Source organism: Lampris incognitus, chromosome 13 (assembly GCF_029633865.1).
Source record: "Lampris incognitus isolate fLamInc1 chromosome 13, fLamInc1.hap2, whole genome shotgun sequence".
Lineage (NCBI taxonomy): Eukaryota > Metazoa > Chordata > Actinopteri > Lampriformes > Lampridae > Lampris > Lampris incognitus.
Window position 1 is genome coordinate 7,617,217 of NC_079223.1, and position 22,575 is coordinate 7,639,791.

Consider the following 22,575-nt stretch of genomic DNA (forward strand, 5'->3'; position numbering starts at 1 on the left):
TGTGTGTGTGTGTGTGTTCTGTCATGATCTCGTAACTTTTAACACATTTGACCTACAGTAAAAGAGGCGGCAATACACTTTAATGGGTTGCAGAGTTCGATTATTGAATCGAACACTGCAATCGATTATTGATTTGGCTATCTCTCTCTCTCTCTCTCTCTCTTGCTCTCTCTATGTATATGGAGTATACACACGCACGCACGCGCGCACACACACATATATATATATATATATATATATATAGCGGTTTTTCCCCCGAAACCGTCAATGGTGTTGAGTGCTCAACTAATGAGGAGCGGAATATCAACACGGATACATGAAAAAGGTTTTATTATTGTAGCAAATTCGGGGGACAACGCAACCACAGGAACTGCCGCGGCCGGGACGCGAACCCGTATCGCCCGCATCGCAGGAGACATCGCTAACCAGAGGGTCCGACCTGTTAGTCAAGGACCAACGTGTCTACTTATCCATGGCCGTTACGCTACCCCGCTTCAGCGTGTCAGCTCCCTCACGCCTCTGGGCGCACGCGCTTCCAATGACCTCACGGTCTCACCATCCCACTTCTGACACCAATGTAGCGAATTCGGGGGGGGGGGTTAGTCCGGGAGACGTCGCCACAGCCGGGACGCGAACCCGTGTCTCCCCTGTGGCGATGGTCTCCCAGACTGCCCCCCCCCCCGAATTTGCTACAATAGATAGATAGAGCGAGAGAGCGAGAGAACTATATAATTCGCTGCTATATAATTCGCTATAGTATATATATATATTTTTGGGAGGGTATTTTCCCCCATTTTTCTCCCCAAATGTACTTGGCCAATTGCCCCACTCTTCCAAGCCATCCCGGTCACTGCTCTCCCCCCATGCCGAGCCGGAGAGGGCTACAGACTACCACATGTCTCCTCCCATACGTGTGGAGTCGCTTCTTTTCACCTGACAGTGAGGAGTTTCACCAGGGGGACGTAGCGCGTGGGACGATCACGCTATTACCCCCAGTTCCCCCTCTCCCCCCGAACAGGTGCCCCTACCGACCACAGGAGGCGCTAGTGCAGCGACCAGGACACATACCCAGATCCGGCTTCCCACCCGCAGACACGGCCAATTGTGTCTGTAGGGACGCCCGACCAAGCCGGAGGTAACACCGGGATTCGAACCGACGATCCCCGTGTTGGTAGGCAACAGAACAGACCGCCACGCCACCCGGACGCCCATCTCCATCTCTATATTGTGACTGATGGAAGTTCTCCACTGACGGACAACATCCGTGATGCTGATGTAAACCTTTACATGCTGATGTAAACCCCGTTGCAACAATACAACACACCGGATCGAAACCTGCCATCATCCCCCAAACTGACTGACAGGTCTCGTAACACAAGTACTACACAACCACTAAATCCGAGTTTGTGATGTTTGCTGATGCTCTAAATGGTTTGTTTACATCTGCGATGGTTGTAAACACTGGAGTAAAACAGTTTTCAACCACCATCGACCGAAAAAGACAGGAAATGCTTATTTTAAAATCGATAACGCAAGCTCTTCAGGTATGTATGTAAATATACCTCGAGCTCATCTGGTCAAATAAATCACAGACTGGCCCCTTGATTTGAGGTATTGTCAGTCGATATTAAGGGGCCCGTGACACTGCAAGGTAATGAACATGCACTCAAACGTTCAAAACTGAGCAAGCTCTTTATTACTTTCACATATTAATGTGCTTTGAATACATTGTGATGAGACACATGACTTTTAATAGGTTCTAGCGGGGTTTTGGTAAACCTTTGGAATGATCATTAAAAAGATTCCCTGGCAGATGAAGCACGGAGTTTCAACAACTCGTCCCAGACAACAGATTCAGTTGGAGCTAGACTGCCTCTGGTGTATTGTAAACTGTGACCTGCACTCTAGGCAGATTACATGGTCTATACTGTACACCTTTAAACATACAATTACAGTATACTGCACCCCACCATGACAATTCCTAGTGATCCCAGGGTCTCTAACACAGTGGTACTTAACCATGTGCCACTGAGAAGCCATATGTATGTGGTGGTTTTCATAACTACCCAATACACACACACACACACACACACACACACACACACACATACGCAGCTCGCCGGGGAACATGATAGGGTACATCTCTGACACCCTAGACATAGTTGTTTGGATTCATGTGCTGTATCATCTTGAGGAGAACAGACACTTGCAACCTCAGAATAAATGTCTTTGTTTGTATATTCCTTTTAAAATTAGACAGCACAATAATGTATATCAAGATTTCCAAGAAGTGTATATTCACATTAACCCTTTTAATCCATACACGACCGAACATGAATTTAGAGACTACCGTGGTATACACAAAGTATTCTAAATGCACATCCATAACATACTTTGGTGATAAACGCGCTAACGTTACAGTGCATGTTCACAGGCAGATAGGTAACATGTTATGAGCTCTACCTTGTCCATCCTACCATACGCTCTCTGTAAATGGTGATAAACTGCTTAAGGGAAGCCCTCTTGCACCTTCAGATCACAGAAATGATAAAAAATGAGGAATGAATTCAAGTGTCAATTGATCGGTGATTCAGTTGGAAAGCCCTTCTTTACAGAAGCTTTTGGAGCAAGTGTAAGAATCTATATAGGCCCTTGAAACTGCCCACATGTTCTCCATTAAAAAAAATTTTTTTTTTTAATGTTCTAAAGCCTGGTGCAAAATCACACAATTACACAAACACATTCTCTTGTATAATAACAAACACACTCTCTGCCACACCACATTTACTCTGATGGCATCTTTCCACAGAATAGCTGTACGAATGCACTCCGTTTTTCTTTTCGTTTGTTTTTGTCAGTCACACATACATCTAACAGAGCGTTACACCCACTAATCAACAGGGTTCGGTCTTCAAATTATGACCTCAGTATGTAAGTATTACTGAGGGTTTGACTGTTCATCTGCCTGTCTCTCGAGAGGAAAATGTTATCTTTCTCCCACCCTGTATGGCCAAAAGCAGCTCCTTCCTTCGATTCAGGAAGCAATTTACAAATAATGTCATAAATGGTGTCGTAACAAGGAGAAAAAAGAAAAGAGGCTTCCCCCTGTCAGAGACATGTTAGCTTTCTCTATAACCCCTGTGAAGAAGATATCTGTGTCTGGCAGATTCCCCAGCCTGCTGTGGTGGCGATGGTGGTGGTTACAGGGCGGCTCCACAGTCTGTCTTCCACTCAAGCTGTCCTTGAGATGCCAGATGAAGCCGGTTACACGAGAACCCTAGCGGCCTTTGTTTTTTTTGGCATTTCCCTAAAGAAAGCAGAGGTGATCAGGGCTCCTCATCAACTATTGCAACCCTTGAAATAAAAACATAAAAAAAGAAACAACACACAAACAGTAGTTAAAGAGGCAATCTCAAAGAGTCCTGTTGTTTTTTTTTGCATACACTTCCCAGGAGTCATTTCAAAACAACAGCCGAACTCGGAGCATTTGTTCTGCCTGTCCCCTCTGGTGGACCGCCTGCTTCTGGGTGACAGAAAACACATCACTACCTCTACAAGGCTTGTGATCCCCCCCCCTTTTTCTCCCCAGTTGTACTTGGCCAATTACCCTATTTTCCGAGCTGCAGACTGCCGGGCTGCAGACTACCACATGCCTCCTCCTATACATGAGGAGTCACCAGCCGCTTCTTTTCACCTGACAGTGAGGAGTTTCACCAGGGGGACGTAGCACGTGGGAGGATCACGCTATTTCCCCCAGTCCCCCCCCCCCAAACAGGCGCCCCCAACCAACCAGAGGAGGCGCTAGTGCAGCGACCAGGACACATACCCACATCCGGCTTCCTACCCGCAGACACGGCCAATTGTGTCTGTAGGGACACCCGACCAAGCCAGAGGTAACACGGGGATTCGAACTGGCGATCCCCGTGTTGGTAGGCAACGGAATAGACCGCTACGCTACCTGGACGCCCCCACGACGCTTGAGATTTTTGGTGGCAGTTTCTCCAAACATACGTTTATATTTCTCCACATTATTGCAGTTGCCTTCGTCAGTGGCTGATGGTCTGGATCGTCATTGTGTGACCTCGTTCTGTGAAAGACAGTCACTTAACGAACACTTATCTAAGTGAGAATCTTCTAGATTGCCCCTTTAAAGAACTGTTCCATTCCCATACTACCGCAATCGATGCAAGCCAAGTGTAGATAGCGCAGACTGTTTTTTTCCCCTACATTTTGAGCTTTAAAGCCTATATAACAGGAGAGGATTATTTCAGGGCTAGGACAGAAAATCATTACCCTCAGATCACCAACATTCTCTTCTACCTCTGCCCAGTTGGTGTGCGTACACACACACACACACACACACACATCTTCTCACTCTGGGAACCTTTTCTTAATGACTTTTTCATGTGGCTGTGGCGGATGCTTTACCCATCAGACCAGGCAGCAACTCCACTGTCATCTCCGACCTCCCTCCTCAACACCAAACTGAAGCAAACTTTAAGAAAGGTAACCTGTGTCAAACCCAAAACCCGACATGACCCCTCAAACTACCAAAAGCTCCTAGCAGCATTCACTAAAATGTGTCTTTAATTAGACAGAGGACTGATATTACGTGACGTAATTCTTTCTTAACTAACCACACCTGTACTTGTGTTACAGCGTCTTGTGAAAGCTGTAAAACACATTCCATGCAGAAATTAAACTTGAAAATGATATCAGAATAATAAAACTTTGCTTTAAAAGGAAAAATCCCATCTTGGAGATGCAATTTCAATGAAGTACTCGTGATGGAGATGTGTCTCGGAGCTGTACCTTGCTGCCCAGTCTGAGCGTGTCGATCTCCTCCCTCTGCTTACTCAGCGTCTCATTCATGCTACACAGGTGGTCACTCATCATGCTGAGCTGATCTTCATAGCTCCTCTTTGTTGTGGCCAGCTCATCCTGTAAGGGAGATGGTTATGGTCAGACTCTCCATGGGACTTGAACAGTTGTTTGAGGGGACTGGTTTCTTCATTTGGTCTTCGGGTTGCACAGGGCTGTGACTGAGTGAGTACTGTACCTGTAAGCGTGTGATGTTCTGGTTGGCCAATTTGACCTCCTCACTTAGAGTCTCCCGTGATTTTTCAGCAATGGCCAAACGTTTGGCCAGTGCTCGGCACTACAAAGTAAAATAGCAGAAAAACAAGAGTGCTCTTCCTAAATAATTATTATGGATATAAAGCACAGGATAATGCAGATCGCTTTCAAAAAATGTTAGTATCACTGCTTTGGGATATCAGTGCATTTGCAGAGGTGCAATGATAAAATTCAAAGCAACTACAAGCATATAAGACACGGTTTTACCAGCTTAGAAACTGACTCAAGAACAGATGCACACCTCTTGGTATGACACTTGACGCAGATGACTGATATTCACCAATTATTCACATCTCAACGGGATGCCTTTGGCTCAGATCGCTATTCTCATCCAGCCTCACAAATAGATACGACTAAAAATACTTGGTTGGAAGAGCAGGTTCCCTGCTATCACCATACATGTAGCTGCAGCGAAGAGCAGCGCAGGCAATAGGAGGAAGAAGTAGGAAGAAGTAGGGACAAAGAACCATACAGTATTTACATGTGGTGCCGTTTCCATGGCCACCGATGTCTGAATCTATAGAAGCTGCAGACAAAAATAGCCGTGGGATGATTAAGAAAAGGAAGACATGAAGGAAGAGGTCAGGCGACGTGCTCTCAGTTGAATGGATCAGAGCCTTCTAACTACAGGGCCCGTGTGAGTTTCCATACACCTTACCAGATGACACGCAGTGATGAAGAGGTTACATCTGCTCTGACATGGTTGTGGTCTCACAGCGTGACAAGGTGTAGCAGCTGGGACCGGTCGTGTAAGGGTCTCACCTCGGAATGGAAGTGCACGGCCTTGCTGTCAGAAACCTGGAGCTGAGTGGTGAGCTCTCCCACTCTGGCCATGTAGTGAGTCTTTATCAGCTGCTCCCTGGACTCTTCATCTCCCACCTGCACACACAGACGCAACATGCAGCGACACGACGTCGGCGTTTTGCCCTTCAGCAGCAGTTTGGATTTAAATGCTTATTTTGCACGTTTGATTATTTTAGCGAAATGCTGAAACTTACATGTTCACTGGTAGGTGTTGTGGACAACATACCAACCTGGTGGCACCAATACAAAACAGAAACAAAAAAAGAAGTCAATAACTTAGACACAGACCAGGGGTTGTAAAGTCCACAACAACCCTGAAGCACTATTAAGCACAGCAGGGCTCTAACATTGCCCCAACAAGCCCTGCAAGACATAACAGTAAGAGCAAGCAAACAGCTACTTAAGTTTGAAATGGATGGCGGGGGGGAGGGGGGGGTCTGATGACTACTCAGGCAAACAGCTCTCGAGTGCAAACACATCCTGAGCTCCGTAATGAAACCGTGTTACATAAACAGTATTCTTCCATTCTGCTACATCAGCACATTTAAAGTTCAGGTTTTATTAAGGAAAACGATGCCCTGTGTGGGAGCAGCAGGGGAGACTGATGACAGTCCCTTTCTTAAAGGATAATTCTGGGGGGGGGTTTTACATCCTGGGTGTTATGTTTGTAGCGTTTGCCGTCGTGCATATTGGTTATGATGATATAATTCTAAACACCAACTTCATTGTGGAGATTTTTGACATAAACAGCACCACCAGACACAGCTTTACAAGTCGGACATGTTTCGACAAGTCCAGTTTAACCCAATTATCCTCATACTAGCTAGATAAATATCCAGCCACTGCAGCGGGTTTACTAGGATTTTGGATTTCACCCTACAGTTTATGTAAAGGTGAGCCACATACTACACAATAAAAAAAAAAAACTGTGTGCGTGCAAATGGGTTGGTTGAACCAGGGTGTAGCTCAACAGTGCGACTGTCCATTAAAACTCGCATTTCAGGTAATAACATTTAACTTTCGCTGTTGTTTCACTTCCAAAAATGTGGTGAAGAAAACCGGGTTGAACTGGACTTGTTGAAACATGTCTGACACTTCTGTTCCTTGACCCTAAAAGACACCGCTGTAAAGCTGTGTCTATTTGTGACAGGATGTGCGAGTATTTTTAACAGACACCGTTTCTTTCAGACTCTCAAACTACAGAGAGTCCAGTCTGAATGAATTAATTTAATCCACTTTTTTACAGTGATAATTTCCTGGCCCACAAACTGTCCCTGCCACATGTCTTCTGGCACACAGACACAGACAAAGATGGTAGCTGAGGGCTCATTTTTTAAAACATGATTAAAAACAACAAAAGCGCCAAGTTATTTAGCAAGACATCTATAGAGTCTGGAGAGTCGGATAGTTCAACATCACATTCTCTCCCCGTTTCTGTGGATGCTGTGTAACGTTAGTTAATGGGGCTCCTTCAGGGCAGCTAGTCCGCATCCCACTCCACCACAACGATGAACTAAGCCCCGCATGTCACAACTCAACTTAATTATATGTCTTGAATACGTTTTTAGTGGTTTTCTTTCTGAGTGATCGACTGGCTGATCCAGTAGCTCGCCCTGATTCAGCCAGCGATTGAACTTCTGAGCTCTCAGTTCATTCATTCACTTCACTGACAGATTTCATAAAACACCTGTGGAATCAAAGAGCATTTGGCACTGAACAAGTTTAAAAATGTGTGAGTTATTGAGTGATTATTATCGGAGAACAGACAGACTATCACAAAGGCAGGCATGCTCGAGGCTCATGCTCATTCGTTGCCGTTCTCAAATCTCTCAGATTGGTAGGACGTGTTGCCTTCCAGAGTCTGCTGCTTTTGGTTTGTGGCGAGATCTGCTGTGAATCTGGTTGAACGTTAAACATGTTCACATGCCAGTTGATTCAACTCACACAAAAGAGTTGGTTTTTCTGAACAATTAATTTGTGAATCGCACATTACTACAATTTACAATTTCATTTAGAAGACGCTTTTATCCAAAGCGACGAACATCTGAGAGTTAATACAACACACGCAAGGATCTAGTCAGGAGGCAACAATGCAAGTAAGTGTAAAAAAAAAAATAATAAAAAAAACTAGGTTCAAGTCCAATGGGACATACACTCACTGGCCACTTTATTAGGTACACCTTGCTAGTACCGGGTTGGACCCCCTTTTGCCTTCAGAACTGCCTTAATCCTTCGTGGCATAGATTCAACAAGGTACTGGAAACATTCCTCAGAGAGTTTGGTCCATATTGACATGATAGCATCACGCAGTTGCTGCAGATTTGTCAGCTGCACATCCATGATGCGAATCTCCCGGTCCACCACATCCCAAAGGTGCTCTATTGGATTGAGATCTGGTGACTGTGGAGGCCATTTGAGTACAGTGAACTCATTGTCATGTTCAAGAAACCAGTCTGAGATGATTCGAGCTTTATGACATGGCGCGTTATCCTGCTGGAAGTAGCCGTCAGAAGATGGGAACACTGTGGTCATTAAGGGATGGACATGGTCAGCAACAATACTCAGGTAGGCTGTGGCGTTGACACGATGCTCAATTGGTACTAAGGGGCCCAAAGTGTGCCAAGAAAATATCCCCCACACCATTACACCACCACCAGCAGCCTGAACCGTTGATACAAGGCAGGATTGACGCCAAATTCTGACCCTACCATCCGAATGTCGCAGCAGAAATCGAGACTCATCAGACCAGGCAACGTTTTTCCAATCTTCTATTGTCAAATTTTGGTGAGCCTGTGTGAATTGTAGCCTCAGTTTCCTGTTCTTAGCTGACAGGAGGGGCACCCGGTGTGGTCTTCTGCTGCTGTAGCCCATCTGCCTCAAGGTTTGACATGTTGTGCGTTCAGAGATGCTCTTCTGCATACCTCGGTTGTAATGAGTGGTTATTTGAGTTACTGTTGCCTTTCTATCAGCTCGAACCAGTCTGGCCATTCTCCTCTGACCTCTGGCATCAACAAGGCATTTTCGCCCACAGAACTGCCGCTCACTGGATATTTTCTCTTTTTCGGACCATTCTCTGTAAACCCTAGAGATGGTTGTGCGTGAAAATCCCAGCAGATCAGCAGTTTCTGAAATACTCAGACCAGCCCGTCTGGCACCAACAACCATGCCACGTTCAAAGTCACTTAAATCACCTTTCTTCCCCATTCTGATGCTCGGTTTGAACTGCAGCAGATCGTCTTGACCATGTCTACATGCCTAAATGCATTGAGTTGCTGCCACGTGATTGGCTGATTAGAAATTTGTGTTAACGAGCAGTTGGACAGGTGTGCCTAATAAAGTGGCCGGTGAGTGTAGGTGTCAATGGGCAGTGCACAAAGGCAATGCATAGGGTGCATAGAAGTGAATTTCTTTTGTTTTATTTTATTTATTTTTATTTTTTTACCAGCAGTTGTGGAGGTGTTCAAGAAAGAGCTGGGTCTTTAGCTTCCTCTTAAAGATGGAGAGGGACTCAGTGGATCGAATGGAGCTTGGTAACTCGTTCCACCAACAGGGAACTACAGAAGATAAGAGTCTGGCTAGTGACTTAAGCCCCCGTTGTGGCGGAAGTGCCAGGCACCTTTCATTGGCAGAGCGTAGTGAGCGGGACTGAGTGTGGACCTGAATGAGGAAGTTCAGGTAGGCGGGAGCCGTTTTAGTTGCTGTTTTGTAAGCAAACATTAAGGTTTTGAATTTGATGCAGGCAGCAACTGGCAGCCAGTGGAGGGATATGAACAGCAGAATGACATGTGCTGTTTTGGGTTGGTTGAAGACCAGACGCACCGCCGCATTCTGGAACATCTGCAGAGGTTTGAAAGTGCATGCAGGGAGACATGCCAGTAAGGAGTTGCATGACATAACAAAAGCCTGTACCCGGAGTTGTGCTGCATGCTCAGATAGGTAGGGTCTAATTTTTCTGATGTTATACAAGGCAAATCAGCATGACCAAACAATCGCAGCCACGAGAACCTTAAAGGTTAGTTGGTCATCAATCATGACACCCAGGTTTCAGGCAGACTTTGTGGGCATGAGTTGAGTTGATCTGAACTGGATATTGATCCGTTGTTGTAAGGATGGACTGGCTGGGACGACAAGGAGCTCAATTTTAGATAGGTTAAGCTGAAGGTGGCGTTCTTTCATCCATGCAGAGATATCAGTAAGGCATGACGATATCCATGCTGAGACTGTGAGGTCATCTGGCAGGAATGACAGGAAGAGCTGGGTATCGTCAGCATAGCAATGGTATAAGAAACCATGGGAGCGGATGATTGAACCAAGTGAGGTGGTGTATATTGAGAAGAGAAGGGAACTGAGCACTGACTCTTGAGGTACCCCTGTGGATAAGCCGTGCGGTTCAGACATTTTTCCCCTCCAAGATACTCTAAAAGATCTCCCTGAGAGGTAGGAAATGAACCAGCGGAGGGCAGATGCTGAGATGCCAAGCTCAGTGAGTGTGGATAGGAGGATTTGGTGATTAACTGTGTCAAGGCAGCTGACAGATCTAGCAGCAATTAAGCTGAGGACTGACCAGCAGCTCTACCCAAAGGCAGTGATTCTACTACCGACAGGACTGCAGTCTCGGTAGAGTGACCCCCGCTTAAAGCCAGATTGATTCAGAGCATGCATATTGTTCTCAGAAAGGAATTCAGAGACTTGGTTAAAGACTGTGTGCTCAAGTATTTTTGAAAGAAAGGGTAGGAGTGAAACTAGTCTGTAGTTTTCAACCTGGGCTGGGTTGGGTGTAGGTTTTTTGAGCAGCGGGGTGACCTGAGCTTGCTTAAATGCGGTGGGGAACACACCTGTTGTAAGCCAGGATTTGATATGTGTGACTGCGGGGTTAAGTGTGGGGGAAATGGTCTGCAGGAGGTTGGATGATATTGGGTCCAGCTGACAGGTAGTGGGACGAGAGTTAAGCAGAAGCTTGGAGACTTCCTCCTCGGTCAGGGGGGAGAATGAGGTGAGTGGGGTACTGTTAGCTGGCAGTGGCAGACAGAGTTGGTCAGGCTCAGAGAGCTGGTTACTGATGGCAGAAATCTTATCAGTAAAGTACGAGGTGAACATGTCAGGAGTGAGCCAAGTGGAGGTCGGAGGAGGCGGCTTGAGGAGTGAGTTAGAAGCAAAAAACATTTTTAGAGCATTAGTGGCGCCACAGATCTTGTTCTGATAGTAAGTGGTCTTAGCTGGTTTTAAGCTGGAGGAGAAGGATGCTAGGAGACGCTGATAGTCACTGAGGTCAGTGGACTCTATGGTTTTACGTCATTTTCTCTCTGCCACTCTGAGCCCTGCCCTTTGCTCTCTGATGACCTCAGTGAGCCATGGACTAGGGGGGGCATTACGAGTAGGTTTGGATGCTAGAGGGCAGAGACTGTTGAGAGAGGAGGCTAGTGAGGAACAGAGTGTCTGTAGCCTCTTGGAACAGGAAGTGAAGAGAATTCATTATGAGTAGGTATGGAAACCAAGACCTCAGTGGAGAGCTGGGTCGGTGTAAGGGACCAGAAGTTTCAGCGGAAGGAGACCCTTTGTGGAGGAATGTGAGGATGTTCCAGTAAGGAGGCCGTAAATTGAATAAAGAAGTGGTCTGACAGATATAGGAGGGTGACAGTCAGATTTGCTGTGGAGCAGTTCCAAGTCAAAATCAGATCAAGAATATTGCCCGCTTTGTGTGTGGGAGGGATGGGGGCCTGTCTGAGGTCAAAGGAGGACAGAAGAGACAGGAAGTCAGTCGTTTGGGTTTTCTCAGTAAGAGTATTCATGTCTCCCATGACAATCAGTGGACAATTACTACTAGTGACTAGCGATGCTACTGTGTCCAAAACCCTCTACAATTAACCTGGTGAGTAAAATTATATCATAAACAATATGCACAACTGCAAAAATCAAAAACTACACACAAAAAAAAAAACACATAAAAAAAACAAAAACCCAACAACCCCAGAACACCCATCCATCCATTATCCAAACCACTTATCCTGCTCTCTGGGTCGTGGGGATGCTGGAGCCTACCCCCAGAACATCCTTTAGAGCAAAAACATCCACAACCATGCCGTGGGCAGGAAATGTAGCATAGTAAAAGGTTAAAGAGCCAGTGAAGCAATCATACCAAGGTAGTGCACAGCACAGCCTCCTTCCCTGTGGTTGTCTGGTCCATCTCTCCATCTTCCTGGTCGTGCATCACTTCAGTGGTTAAAGCTACATGTGAGGTCAGACTACCTCCCAGAGCGGCTGCGAGCTGGGCCTCGAGGTCTGCAATGCGCTGGTTTTCTTTCTCAACCCTAACCTTCCCCAGCTGGGCCTCCAGGAGCCAGTGCTCCTTCTCCTGCTCCAAACGGGCAATCTTTTCCTGGCTCTGCTGCACCTGCAGGAGGCCAAGGAGGGCAGGAAAGGCATGAACAACGAACTTGTGAGAAGAGGACTAAACAAATGATAACAAAGATGATAGGGAAAAAAGTTAGGAGATTATGTGCCAAGGCCATTTTGTAATAGTGTGAGTGAGATGAAGACGAGTAGTGGCACACCTGCTGAGTGAGACCTTCTCTACTTTCTGTGGAGCTGGTCAATATACGACGATTTGAAAGGGCTTCTCTGTACGGAACCGACTGTGGCCTAGGCTAAGTACAAAATGACATAAGAAGAGAAAAATCAACACTGGTAACAGAGAGGATTAATTTAGTGTCAGCATGCTTTCAGCCTAGGACAAAACTGACCTTTCTGACAGCATGGATATAGGCAGCTGCTCTCTTTTTGTTATCAAGCATACTTTTTGCCTGCAAAGGGTTGAGGACATCTGTCCCGCCTCTTGGACCGTACCCTGTGGACGACGTGAAGAAGTCTAGGTTGTTGCTGAAGAAGGTGGCAATCTGCAGAAACACAACTGATATCTTCAGCATAATAACACAGTGAGAACAGTCCTCAGCACCTCAAATCAAAAAAGACACTGTACCCACAATCATCAGATGCATCTCTGTGTAAATGTGCTCATCATGTCTAGTACTAACCAGTGTGTTGTATGTTGAAGAAAAACAATCTATAAAATTCTCCAAGGAGAGCTGGTTGAACAGCTAGGACAGGAGGGGCTTGATTGCACTGTCCAAGGTGTCAAACATGTAGGCTGTTCAGCTTTAGGCTGCTGAGAAGACTGCTTATGAATCCACTCATTCTACACATCATGAGCCAATATATATTGCTAGGCCATGGAGCTTAGGCCAACCACTACCTTCTTCTGGACTTCATGAAAAAAAAAATTTTTTTTTAAATCTCTGCCAGCGGTTCAGTCAACTCATAAACTCTGTTCTAGATGGCAAGAGGAGAAGTCATTTACCCCCTGCTCCATGTGAAGCAGCTGTGGAGGGTTGGGGTATTGTCAGTGTTTATGAATGTTGCACTGCTGCCCACCTGAGTCCCATATCATGTGGTCAGGTTAATGGCAACGTAAGCCAGTTACAATGAAAACTCATTACCACTTACATCTGAGCAGTTTTCCAAACAAATTGAAGTTCCACCCTGCTTAAAATGGTATTGTTAAGCAATTTGCACCTTCCTGCTGCCTGCCCCCTGTCAGGCTTACCTTGCCAGTGTTGTTCGTGAGAGAACCCAAGGATCCCAGCAGACACTCTGTGGTGGTCTGGAGTTTCTGTGTGACGGTGGGCAGTTCCTGCTCTAAGCTGGCCTTCTGGCTGTAATGCTTTGACGTCTCTGGATACACAGCATTGAGAAGAGAAGCAGGCGAGGAATCGGTCTTATTGTCGTTTCTATTTTAATTACCAGCTGTGTAAGAAATGTATCATGTTTTAAGATAACAGGGCTTTTCCTGGCTCAAATTAAGGCGGAGGTGGTACCATGCTGAACATGCACACACACGTGCATGTGTACCGTGCCTTCAACTGGCTCAAGCAAACTCTTCTTCTTTTACAAGCAACATGTTTTAGGAGTTCTAATAATGTTATGATTGAAGAAAATGCCAATTATCACGTTAAAGCATATTTTATTTAAAAAAATATAGGTGCCCTGTTCAACATTAAATGAAATACAACATAAATGCTAATGTGTTAATTTACACACTTGGCAGTAAAGTTGTTTAAAATTAAATCTAATAAAACATAAGCTATTGTTTTCATTTAAAGTTCACATGGCCCCTCTTGCAGTGTAGTTGAACATAAATATAACATAAAAGACTTAGCTTTAATTTACACTTTTCACAACTGGAAACTTCTGGAAAATTGCAGCTTTTTTTTCCTCTGGCAGTTTGGGCAGCGCCTTTCCAAGCGCACTGTGCTGATTAGGATACAGCGCCACCACAACGGTGACGGCGTAATGCCGCAACTGCAGTTAAAAAATGACATCCACCGAGTACAACGCTTATTAGAAAATAAGTGTTTTTCATTAAGACCCCCGTTGAGAGCTGGAGGCGGGACGGAATTTGACGGAGGCGACCGCCTCGTAATTCTCTAAGCAGGAAAAACCCTGGATAAATAATATGTTTGGGATGCCTCCATTACTGAATGGCTCTTAACCAAAGAGAGTAATGATGTGCAATGGATCTTTGTTGCATATTAGCATTGCACACTGCAGGGGTTAAGTTTGATCCAAGTGCCAGAGTCTCCATATTTTGCACACAAGTCATGCAAGACAGATGAATGGACTACAGTCTGCAAACTGAAAGATCCCCACTTTCTCAACTGTGTAAGAATGGCTTCACTTTGCCAAAAACAGCATAATCATTTTACTTCACTCAAGTTTTTGTGTTTTCTTCCCCTCACACTGTGTGTCAGTGACTGATGAAACACTGAATCCTACCCTCTGTGTCTCAACAACTTAGCCGGCAGACACCGTGGCTAATAACAGCAAAGAGAGTAGAATCTGTGTGAATGACAGCAGCATATGAGCTGTTGTAAGTCCTTAAAGGAGTGTGACGTGTCACACTGTCTGCAAATAACTTTTTTCTTTTTGTCGTCGGATTTTCCCCCCTTTTCTCTCCAACTGTATGCGGCCATTTACCCCACACTTCTGAGCTGTCCCAGTCGCTGCAGACTACCACATGCCTCCTGCGATACATGTGGAGTCGCCAGCCGCTTCTTTTCACCTGACAGTGAGGAGTTTCGCCAGGGGGATGTAGCGCGTGGGAGGATCACGCTATTACCTCCAGTCCCCCCCCCCCCCTAACAGGCACCCCGACCTACCAGAGGAGGCACTAGTGCAATGACCAGGAGACATACCTACACCTGGCTTCCCACCCGCAGACACGGCCAATTGTGTCTGTAGGGACGCCCGACCAAGCCGGAGGTAACATGGGGATCTGAACCGGCGATCCCCGTGTTGGTAGGCAACGGAATAGACTGCTGCACTACCCGGATGCCCCCAAATAACCTTTGTTGAAACACATCTGCACAAATCCTCTCACCTTTGATAGCATCGTGAAGGCTGTGCAGGCAGGCAGCTAGCTGAGTGAAAACAGCGGAGGAGCTGCTGTGCGGCATCACATCCTGTCGGACACCTGAGAGACATTTTAGACAGTGTAAAAAAAAAAAGTATCAGTTAATATTAAGTACTTAAAAGCAGTGGAGGGAGCAAAAAAATTGTAGATGACTTGTAAAAGAATAATATCGATGAAATGTCAGAGACGGGCATAACAGATAGTGATGTTCAGCAGGTGGAGCTCAAACGTCCCATGTGACTTACTGGGTAAGGCCAACAGGTTTATGTAGTTCTGCAGTTTCTCAAACACAGACGTTACTTTTTTCATGTCGCTCTGCAACTCTTGGTTCTTAGCAGTAAGGGCAGCAGTGCAAAGGGGCGCCTCGCACTCTTCCTCCAGGCTAAAAAGAGGATTGGGTAGCAATAAATAAAAAGATTTCTTGCTCTCTTTCTGTCTATGTCATGCACACACATGCAGACAGACTTGCTGACCTTTTTAGCTGGTACGGTAAAATCTTCTGCAGAAAATGGGTGTACGTGGAGAAGTGATCGGCAAACTTCTTCAGCTGGCCAACGGTCTCCTTCATTTCAATAGAACAAATAGAATACAGTTTACGGCTGATCATCCAGCACATATTGGCCAACCACTTTTCCTTACGGCTGTGCAATATGACCAAAATGTCATATTCCGATACAGGCAATTTCATATCCCAATGACAATACATATCACAATATAGCACATTTTCTGTAAATTCAATGAATAAACAGTTTCTGGTTCGTGCCCCCCCCTCCCCCCGTGTGTGCACACGCTGTGTGTGTGTGTGGGGGGGCAGCCCCGCCCTCGCTGAACCACAGAGAGCAGAGGAGAGTAGCGCGACCATAAATGACAGCAAAACGCAGTAGAAACTCTCCCACTGAGCTGAAATGAAAGGAGTGCACATAAATTAGGTAAACAACATTAATAAACATAGTCTCTACTGCATTTTGCTGTCATTTGTGGTTGCGTTAGTTTCGCATCTCCTCTGCGCCGCTTCACCGCGGGCGGCGCTCAGCCCTTCCACACATGGAGCTCAGCGGAGCAGAGAGACAGACAGCAGGAGAGAGCTGACGACAACTACACTAGTTATGTTACTGTAAGTGCAATAAAAGCTTCAGGAGTAAAAAGCCAATAAGAGTAATTTATCAATGTAAACCACGCAAAAGATGGACAGACTCCAAATGACGAAAAATATCGCCATAAAGTGTGATTTACGACACAACAAAATAATCACTAGAGCATAAACTGAAATGATAGATATTTTTCTATCATCACACAACATGTATTGTCATATCGCACAGCCCTACTTTGCCTCCGTCCCAAAACTGCTCACCAGAACTGTGACCGATTCCTCTGTAATGCTCTCATGTACTTGCAGCATGCCATCCTCCAGAGGGCGCACAAAAGCTGCATTTTCATGTAGATACTGGGAAAACTGGGTAATTGGCAGAAAAGGGGTATGGAAAGATTGTCACTCATGTTGTTTCAAAGTACGAGCTCGCTCTTTAAACATAGACTTACAGTTAATGTAAAGTTTAAGTTGCTGTAGATATCAAGTCTCAGACTAAATGTCATGGTAGATTTTAGTGAGCGGGTATGGCTGCCTCACCTTCTGGTTAAGAGGGGAGATGGGCTCGATGGAGGAGTCTAAAGGATAGATGTGCACTCTCTGTTCTGTGTAGGAATGAAAATTCAACAGAGCCGCCACCAAATCCTGCAAAAACCCCAATGCCTGACCAGCTACATCCCGGGCCTTCAGCTAGATTGACAGGAAGAGCATAAAACCAACACACAACTGTCAGTGCAAACTTTCCCTAATCGCCTCTTTATCATATGAAGTATAGATGAAGTCAAAGATGAACACTGCAGCAACAAGAACATTTTCTCACTAACCTGGTGCCTGCGATTGTGAGGTGGAACATTTAGGCTATTGTAGTCATTAAATTCTGGAGAGCCGGAGAGAAGAGCACGCCAGTTAGTTGGGGTAACAGACTTGTTAACTTGACAAAAATGACTTGCTGGTATAGCTTCTCCCTACCTTGCACACTGGACTAGTTCAATCACCAGTCTAATTAACCATCAAGTACAGTGAACTTTATCTGTGGTGGACCCAGTCCCAGAGGTGGGTATGCTATTATAGGTGGCTGCTTGCCACCAAGTCCTAACCTTGTTTTCAGTTGAGTGAAAATGAGGCTTATACTCACTAGTGTCATTGAAGGGCACTTTCTCTTGGATGACACTACTGCTTTGTTTCACGTGTCTGTTCAACTCGGACTGGCACCGCCTCAACTGTTGCTGACTGGAGGTGGAGAGACAGTAACCGTGTGAATGACTGGAAATAAAACGCACAACAACCAACCTCATGCCTTCCATTCAATTCATCTTCAGCCCACCATGACATTAACAGGGCTAATAAGCACTTCAAAACAGTACGACTACCATCCGAGTCCTATTCAAACACAATAGCCCAAAGCCAGAGGGGTGAGGTGAGGTGAAGGGTATGTTACCAGTGAAAAGAGGTTACACTGTAAAAAGTAAAACCCAAATACTGTAAAAAACTGAGCCCCCACTCTACTTTTGACTTATTTATAATTTTATATTTTCTCTAAGGCCCAAATCTGCCTCTTACTTTCTGCTACTGTACTCATGGATTCAACTTCTCTCACATTATTAATTAGAAAGAAAGATTTACCACTCCTCTGTTCGCATTCTGCAGTCTTTTGTTTCTCTCTCCAGAGTCTGGGCTTTTACCTGCCAAAGAAGAGCAGACATGCAGACAAGAAATGAAAACATTTCTCAGTTTAAACCGAAACATTTTTGTCCATTGTATTAGCACTGCCCCATCCGCCTGTCCTCCCTCACCTCTAAACGGGCCTTGTCACTCTGCAGCTTCTCGATGGTTTCCATGTATTTGGTGGTGAGCCTATCCACAACTGACTGGTGCTTCTCTGCGCCTCTCTCCAGCTCCTCTAACCGGGCTCTTAGCTCAGCCTCCTGCCGCCGGTGCTGCTCGTCTGCCTCGTAGAACTAAACAGTCCATATCAAAGCAAAAATACAACCATCAAATCCATAATTTTAGCTGCATTATTACATTAATTATAAATATACAAGCAACCAAAGACGTGTGTGTGTGTGTGTGTGTGTGTGTGTGTGTGTGTGTGTGTGTGTGTGTGTGTGTGTGTGTGGCGGGAGTTCACCTGGATGTGAAGCCGCTCGTTCTCCTGGATCTTTTTCTGCAGGTCCTCATCAAAAACACTCTGGGCCTGCAGGCCTTGTTGTGAGGGGGAGTCACCTTTATTCTGAAGGAGAGAGATGTGAAGACCAACAGGCAATCCCAGGCTTTTGGATAATTATTCACAAATAATTCTGAATTATTATATAGTGCGGCTTTGACTTTCTACAAATGAAATCTTATTTCAACCCTGGTCAAACAGTAGTATTTAAGTATTTCCTTCCATTTTTAACATTTATTGAAGTTTACTGAGGTCAAGATGTCAATACTATCCCAAACGAGCAGTGTAAAAATCGTTCTTCAAATCAAAAAGAATTAAACTCATAGTTTTTAATGGTCATGGCATCTAGCTAAGTAACCCAGACTAGCCTTAATTATGCAGTCTGAGGTGAAATGTTTTTATTCTTTGCAAGCAAACTGGTCCCACATCTCACTTGTGATTACCTTGCCCTTTTTGCCCTTTGCTTCACTCGTAGCCAGTTCTTCTTGCAGGAGCTCCACTCTCTTGGCCAACTGTTGATTTCTGAAGCTGAGGCTGTCCATCTCCTGCTCAGCCTTCCTCAGGCTCTGATCCTTCTGCTTCAGTTGCTCCTGAGGAAGGAGAGAAAGGAACAGATGGAGAACACAAGTTGGGGCCCAGACTACTGTCATGGTTTACAGCAGGGCAGACATGTTTTATTGTTGTGGAGTAAGTAAGGTTGAGTCAATCAATTACAGCAGATGAAACATGTGATGAAGTCCCTGCTCACTGGTCTGCTACAGCACACAATGAGAGTGTTTGAAGAAGTGACAGTGTTATTTTGATTTAAAACAAAATGCATACAAAAGGCTTGCAATGACATTTTGTAGCACAACACATAATTTTCCACTATCATTGATAGCCTGGATATAAACCAACCATTTCATTTCTGTTGCTGGTAAATATGAAGCTATAGTAAGCGTCAGTCTTTCTAAATAGACTGCATTTTATGTGGCACTTTTCTATCTGCAACAGCCACTTGATGCGCTTTACAATTCATCAATGCCTCACATTCACCCACGTGCACACACACACACACACACACACACACACACACACACACACACACACACACACACACACACACACACACACACACACACACACACACACACTCATACACCAATGGTGGTGTCAACCATGTAAGGTAACAACCAGCTCATTGGGAGCAGTTGGGGGTGAGGTGTCTTGCTCAGGGACACCTTGATATTTTTTGCCAGGAGGAGCCGAGGATCAAACCGGCAACCCTTCAGTTACCAGAAGACCTGCTTTATCTCTCGAACCACTGCCACTCCCTTAACCGAACTTCTCTTAACAGACTGCCTTCTCTTAAGAGGACTTACTGCCCTGACAATACTTGCATTGAAATTGGTTTTACACATGGTCAGGAACTCCCTCGAAATCCCCCAACACCTATTACAGATGTGATATATATGTTCAGTGAGCAAAATTATACATCACGGCCAAAGCAGAAGTTCATATTGTTAAAACCGTAAGTGGTCTTTGCCATATTAAAAATAAAATAAAATAAAAACGAATTGTAATAAACTGTGTTACCTTTAGTGAGGCAGACATGGCCTGTTCATCCACTACACCTTTCTTCAGCACCTGGTTCTGGGCCCGGAGCTGTAAAAACAGGGTGGAGGCGTAAGATGGCACATATATTAAAAAAAAAAAAAAAAAGCTTCTGAAAGGACAACCAAGATGCAAACTCACAGTCAAATGTCAGTGCAAGTATTTACTGATTTGCTGCTCAGAGTGTAAGATCATTTTGTGTAAATTACAGGTTATGCATCAGACGAGCTATGCATTGTTTCATTCTCTCAAATCCGCTGTCACACCTCATCATGAAGGGCTGTTCTGAATATGAAAACAACATTGTGTTGTTTTTTAGGCCAACAAGTTGTGAGTGGACGTTTTTTGGCTGTTATATAGCCAAACAGCTGAAGTGGTGGCATATGTAGCAGAATTCACATTTGAGACCATCCATTGCATGAGCATCTTTTAGTCTATGTATTTTCAAGGGTCAATATCGCATTCCAGTCTATTCATTACAACCAAAGTGGACGTTTTGTAGCTACTGCACCCGAAGTCGTACAACTGTTCCTGCAAGCGTGACAATTACAAAGTCAGCACTTCCTGTGCAGGATATGGACTTGTGCTTGGCTGACAGATGATAATGGAGCAGGAAGCGGTGCACACACTCCCTGCACTGTCAGCTGACAAGAGAGACAAAAGGCTGGAGAAACAGTGGACAACGGCTCACTCTGCCATGTTAGGTTTGCTTATTACCACAAGCACAGACGGTCAGCCATTAACAAACTCCCCTCTTCTGATCATTTCTGAAATTTGAACAAAGGACAACTGCGAAAAAATTGGCCAAATTCAACATAGGGTGACTAATTAGCAAGCATGTAAACACAAAGTCAGCCCTAAGTCAAGTCGAGGATTATATTAGCACAGCCACGGTCCACTGCAGAATACGGAAAACGACCCATCAGCACTGTGACTCAAGGTAGTGCAAGCAGTCATGAAGAGGACACCGAGGGTCTTTAAAACGAGGGGAACAGGTGCCCCCTCGTTGGTTAGAGCGCACGTGTGCGGTGCTCGTCATTTGCAAGTTGCACCAGGTAAAGATGACAACGTCGCAAAGCAAGAAGGGGCTCGCAGGACTTCTACTTGTCTGCAAGGCGCACACTGTTGCACTGAGAGGTTTCAGTCGTGAAGCGAAAGAAAAGTAAGCAGAGACACCGGGCAGCTCGCGTGAGAACCCAGCGGGGCGTCAGTTCTGTGACAGCCGGCCAGCAGGGAGGCGGGCCGGCGTCGGATGAGACCCCGGCGACCCAGCCGGAGCGTCCGTTTCTCGCCTTTACCTTGGAGTACTCCTGCGCCAGCTTGCTGTACTTCGCCTGCAGCTCTGCAGCCATTGTCGCAGAGACGGAAACGACGTCAACACCGGCTGACCGTAGACGTCAGCCAAGATGACGGACGGATTGACAGCTCTCCCGCGCGCTGTCAGCTGTTCGAAAATCCCTTAAAAAAAAACCAAAAACGTCACTTCAGAGTTGTGTATTTATAGCGACGACCCGAGACAGGCCGGGCTGTTCGGTGTGGCCAAGAAAGCGGACTAAGCTAGTCGACGGTTCCGGTGCGCCGTCCGCCCCGCTCGCACTACACTACGGCTAGCAAAGTTTGCCTCCTCCGATCACCTGGCTAGTTAGCGTTAGCCGCCGGGGGGGGGCCCTGCTACACGGGGGGCTGTCACGCTCCGCCACTCGGCGCCACTGACCCCGGACACATGGTGGCGGAAGGGACGGGCTGCCGGAGCGGGACTGGCCGCCGATCGTCTGATTCGATCCGGGGGGGAGCCGGACGTCGTCTGTAGCATGCTAAGCTAACCGAGTCGGCGGCCCCGCGACACGGGCGTCCCATGCGACGCGCCCGGGCCAGCGGCCTGCAACAGAGTCCGCCGGCGGTGCAGGTCGTGAGGCGGAACTTGACACGTCTTCGGCCGACGAGAAAACAACACTTTAGTTTCGTTGAAGGTCCGTATCGGCGAGCGAGCGACGGCGACCGGAAGCGAATTTAAGAGGTCAAAGTTGAAGAAGAAAAAAAAATCAGCGGCGGGTAAACTGTCAAAGCATACCGCCCTCTAGCGGACGGAGATAGAGTTGAACGCACGAACAGCGGACTTGCTTTCGTTTTACCCATTGGACTTTCTGTGATCCGTGTATTTGAATTCTGCTGTAAACTGAGACGGAATATTGTTTCTTTTAATTGCCAAAAAAAATACACACACGGGAATCCACATAACAGCGGTGTACACACCACTTCGAACACAAAGCAGAAACTCACAATGAACAAAACAGACCCCCCCATTTAAAATATAAACCACATAAT

At 45.8% G+C, this 22,575-nt stretch overlaps 1 protein-coding gene across 1 annotated transcript; it reads right to left on the reverse strand.

Moving 5' to 3' along the window:
- Positions 1-1,677: 1,677 nt before the first annotated feature.
- ppp1r21 (protein phosphatase 1, regulatory subunit 21) lies at positions 1,678-22,238 on the reverse strand. Its single transcript, XM_056291743.1, has 22 exons — positions 21,549-22,238; positions 20,233-20,301; positions 19,101-19,247; positions 18,622-18,723; positions 18,287-18,451; positions 18,117-18,175; positions 17,629-17,723; positions 17,318-17,370; positions 17,034-17,183; positions 16,758-16,859; positions 15,880-15,968; positions 15,652-15,788; positions 15,374-15,466; positions 13,541-13,668; positions 12,681-12,833; positions 12,492-12,584; positions 12,077-12,331; positions 6,135-6,170; positions 5,899-6,015; positions 5,060-5,158; positions 4,813-4,941; positions 1,678-3,307 (listed from the first exon to the last, which is right to left on the reverse strand). Exons 1-22 carry the CDS (start codon positions 21,600-21,602, stop codon positions 3,278-3,280), a joined length of 2,355 nt encoding a protein of 784 aa, XP_056147718.1. The 5' UTR covers positions 21,603-22,238; the 3' UTR covers positions 1,678-3,277.
- Positions 22,239-22,575: the final 337 nt, after the last annotated feature.

Excerpts from the sequence above, each read along its gene's own strand:
- ppp1r21 (XM_056291743.1), bottom strand. The coding sequence starts at position 21,602 with ATGGCTGCAGAGCTGCAGGCGAAGTACAGCAAGCTGGCGCAGGAGTAC. Across the intron at positions 6,171-12,076 it reads CTGTGCTGTGCACTACCTTG|GTTGGTATGTTGTCCACAAC; the intron begins GTATGATTGCTT and ends TGGTGCCACCAG. Across the intron at positions 6,016-6,134 it reads CAACACCTACCAGTGAACAT|GTGGGAGATGAAGAGTCCAG; the intron begins GTAAGTTTCAGC and ends CTGTGTGTGCAG.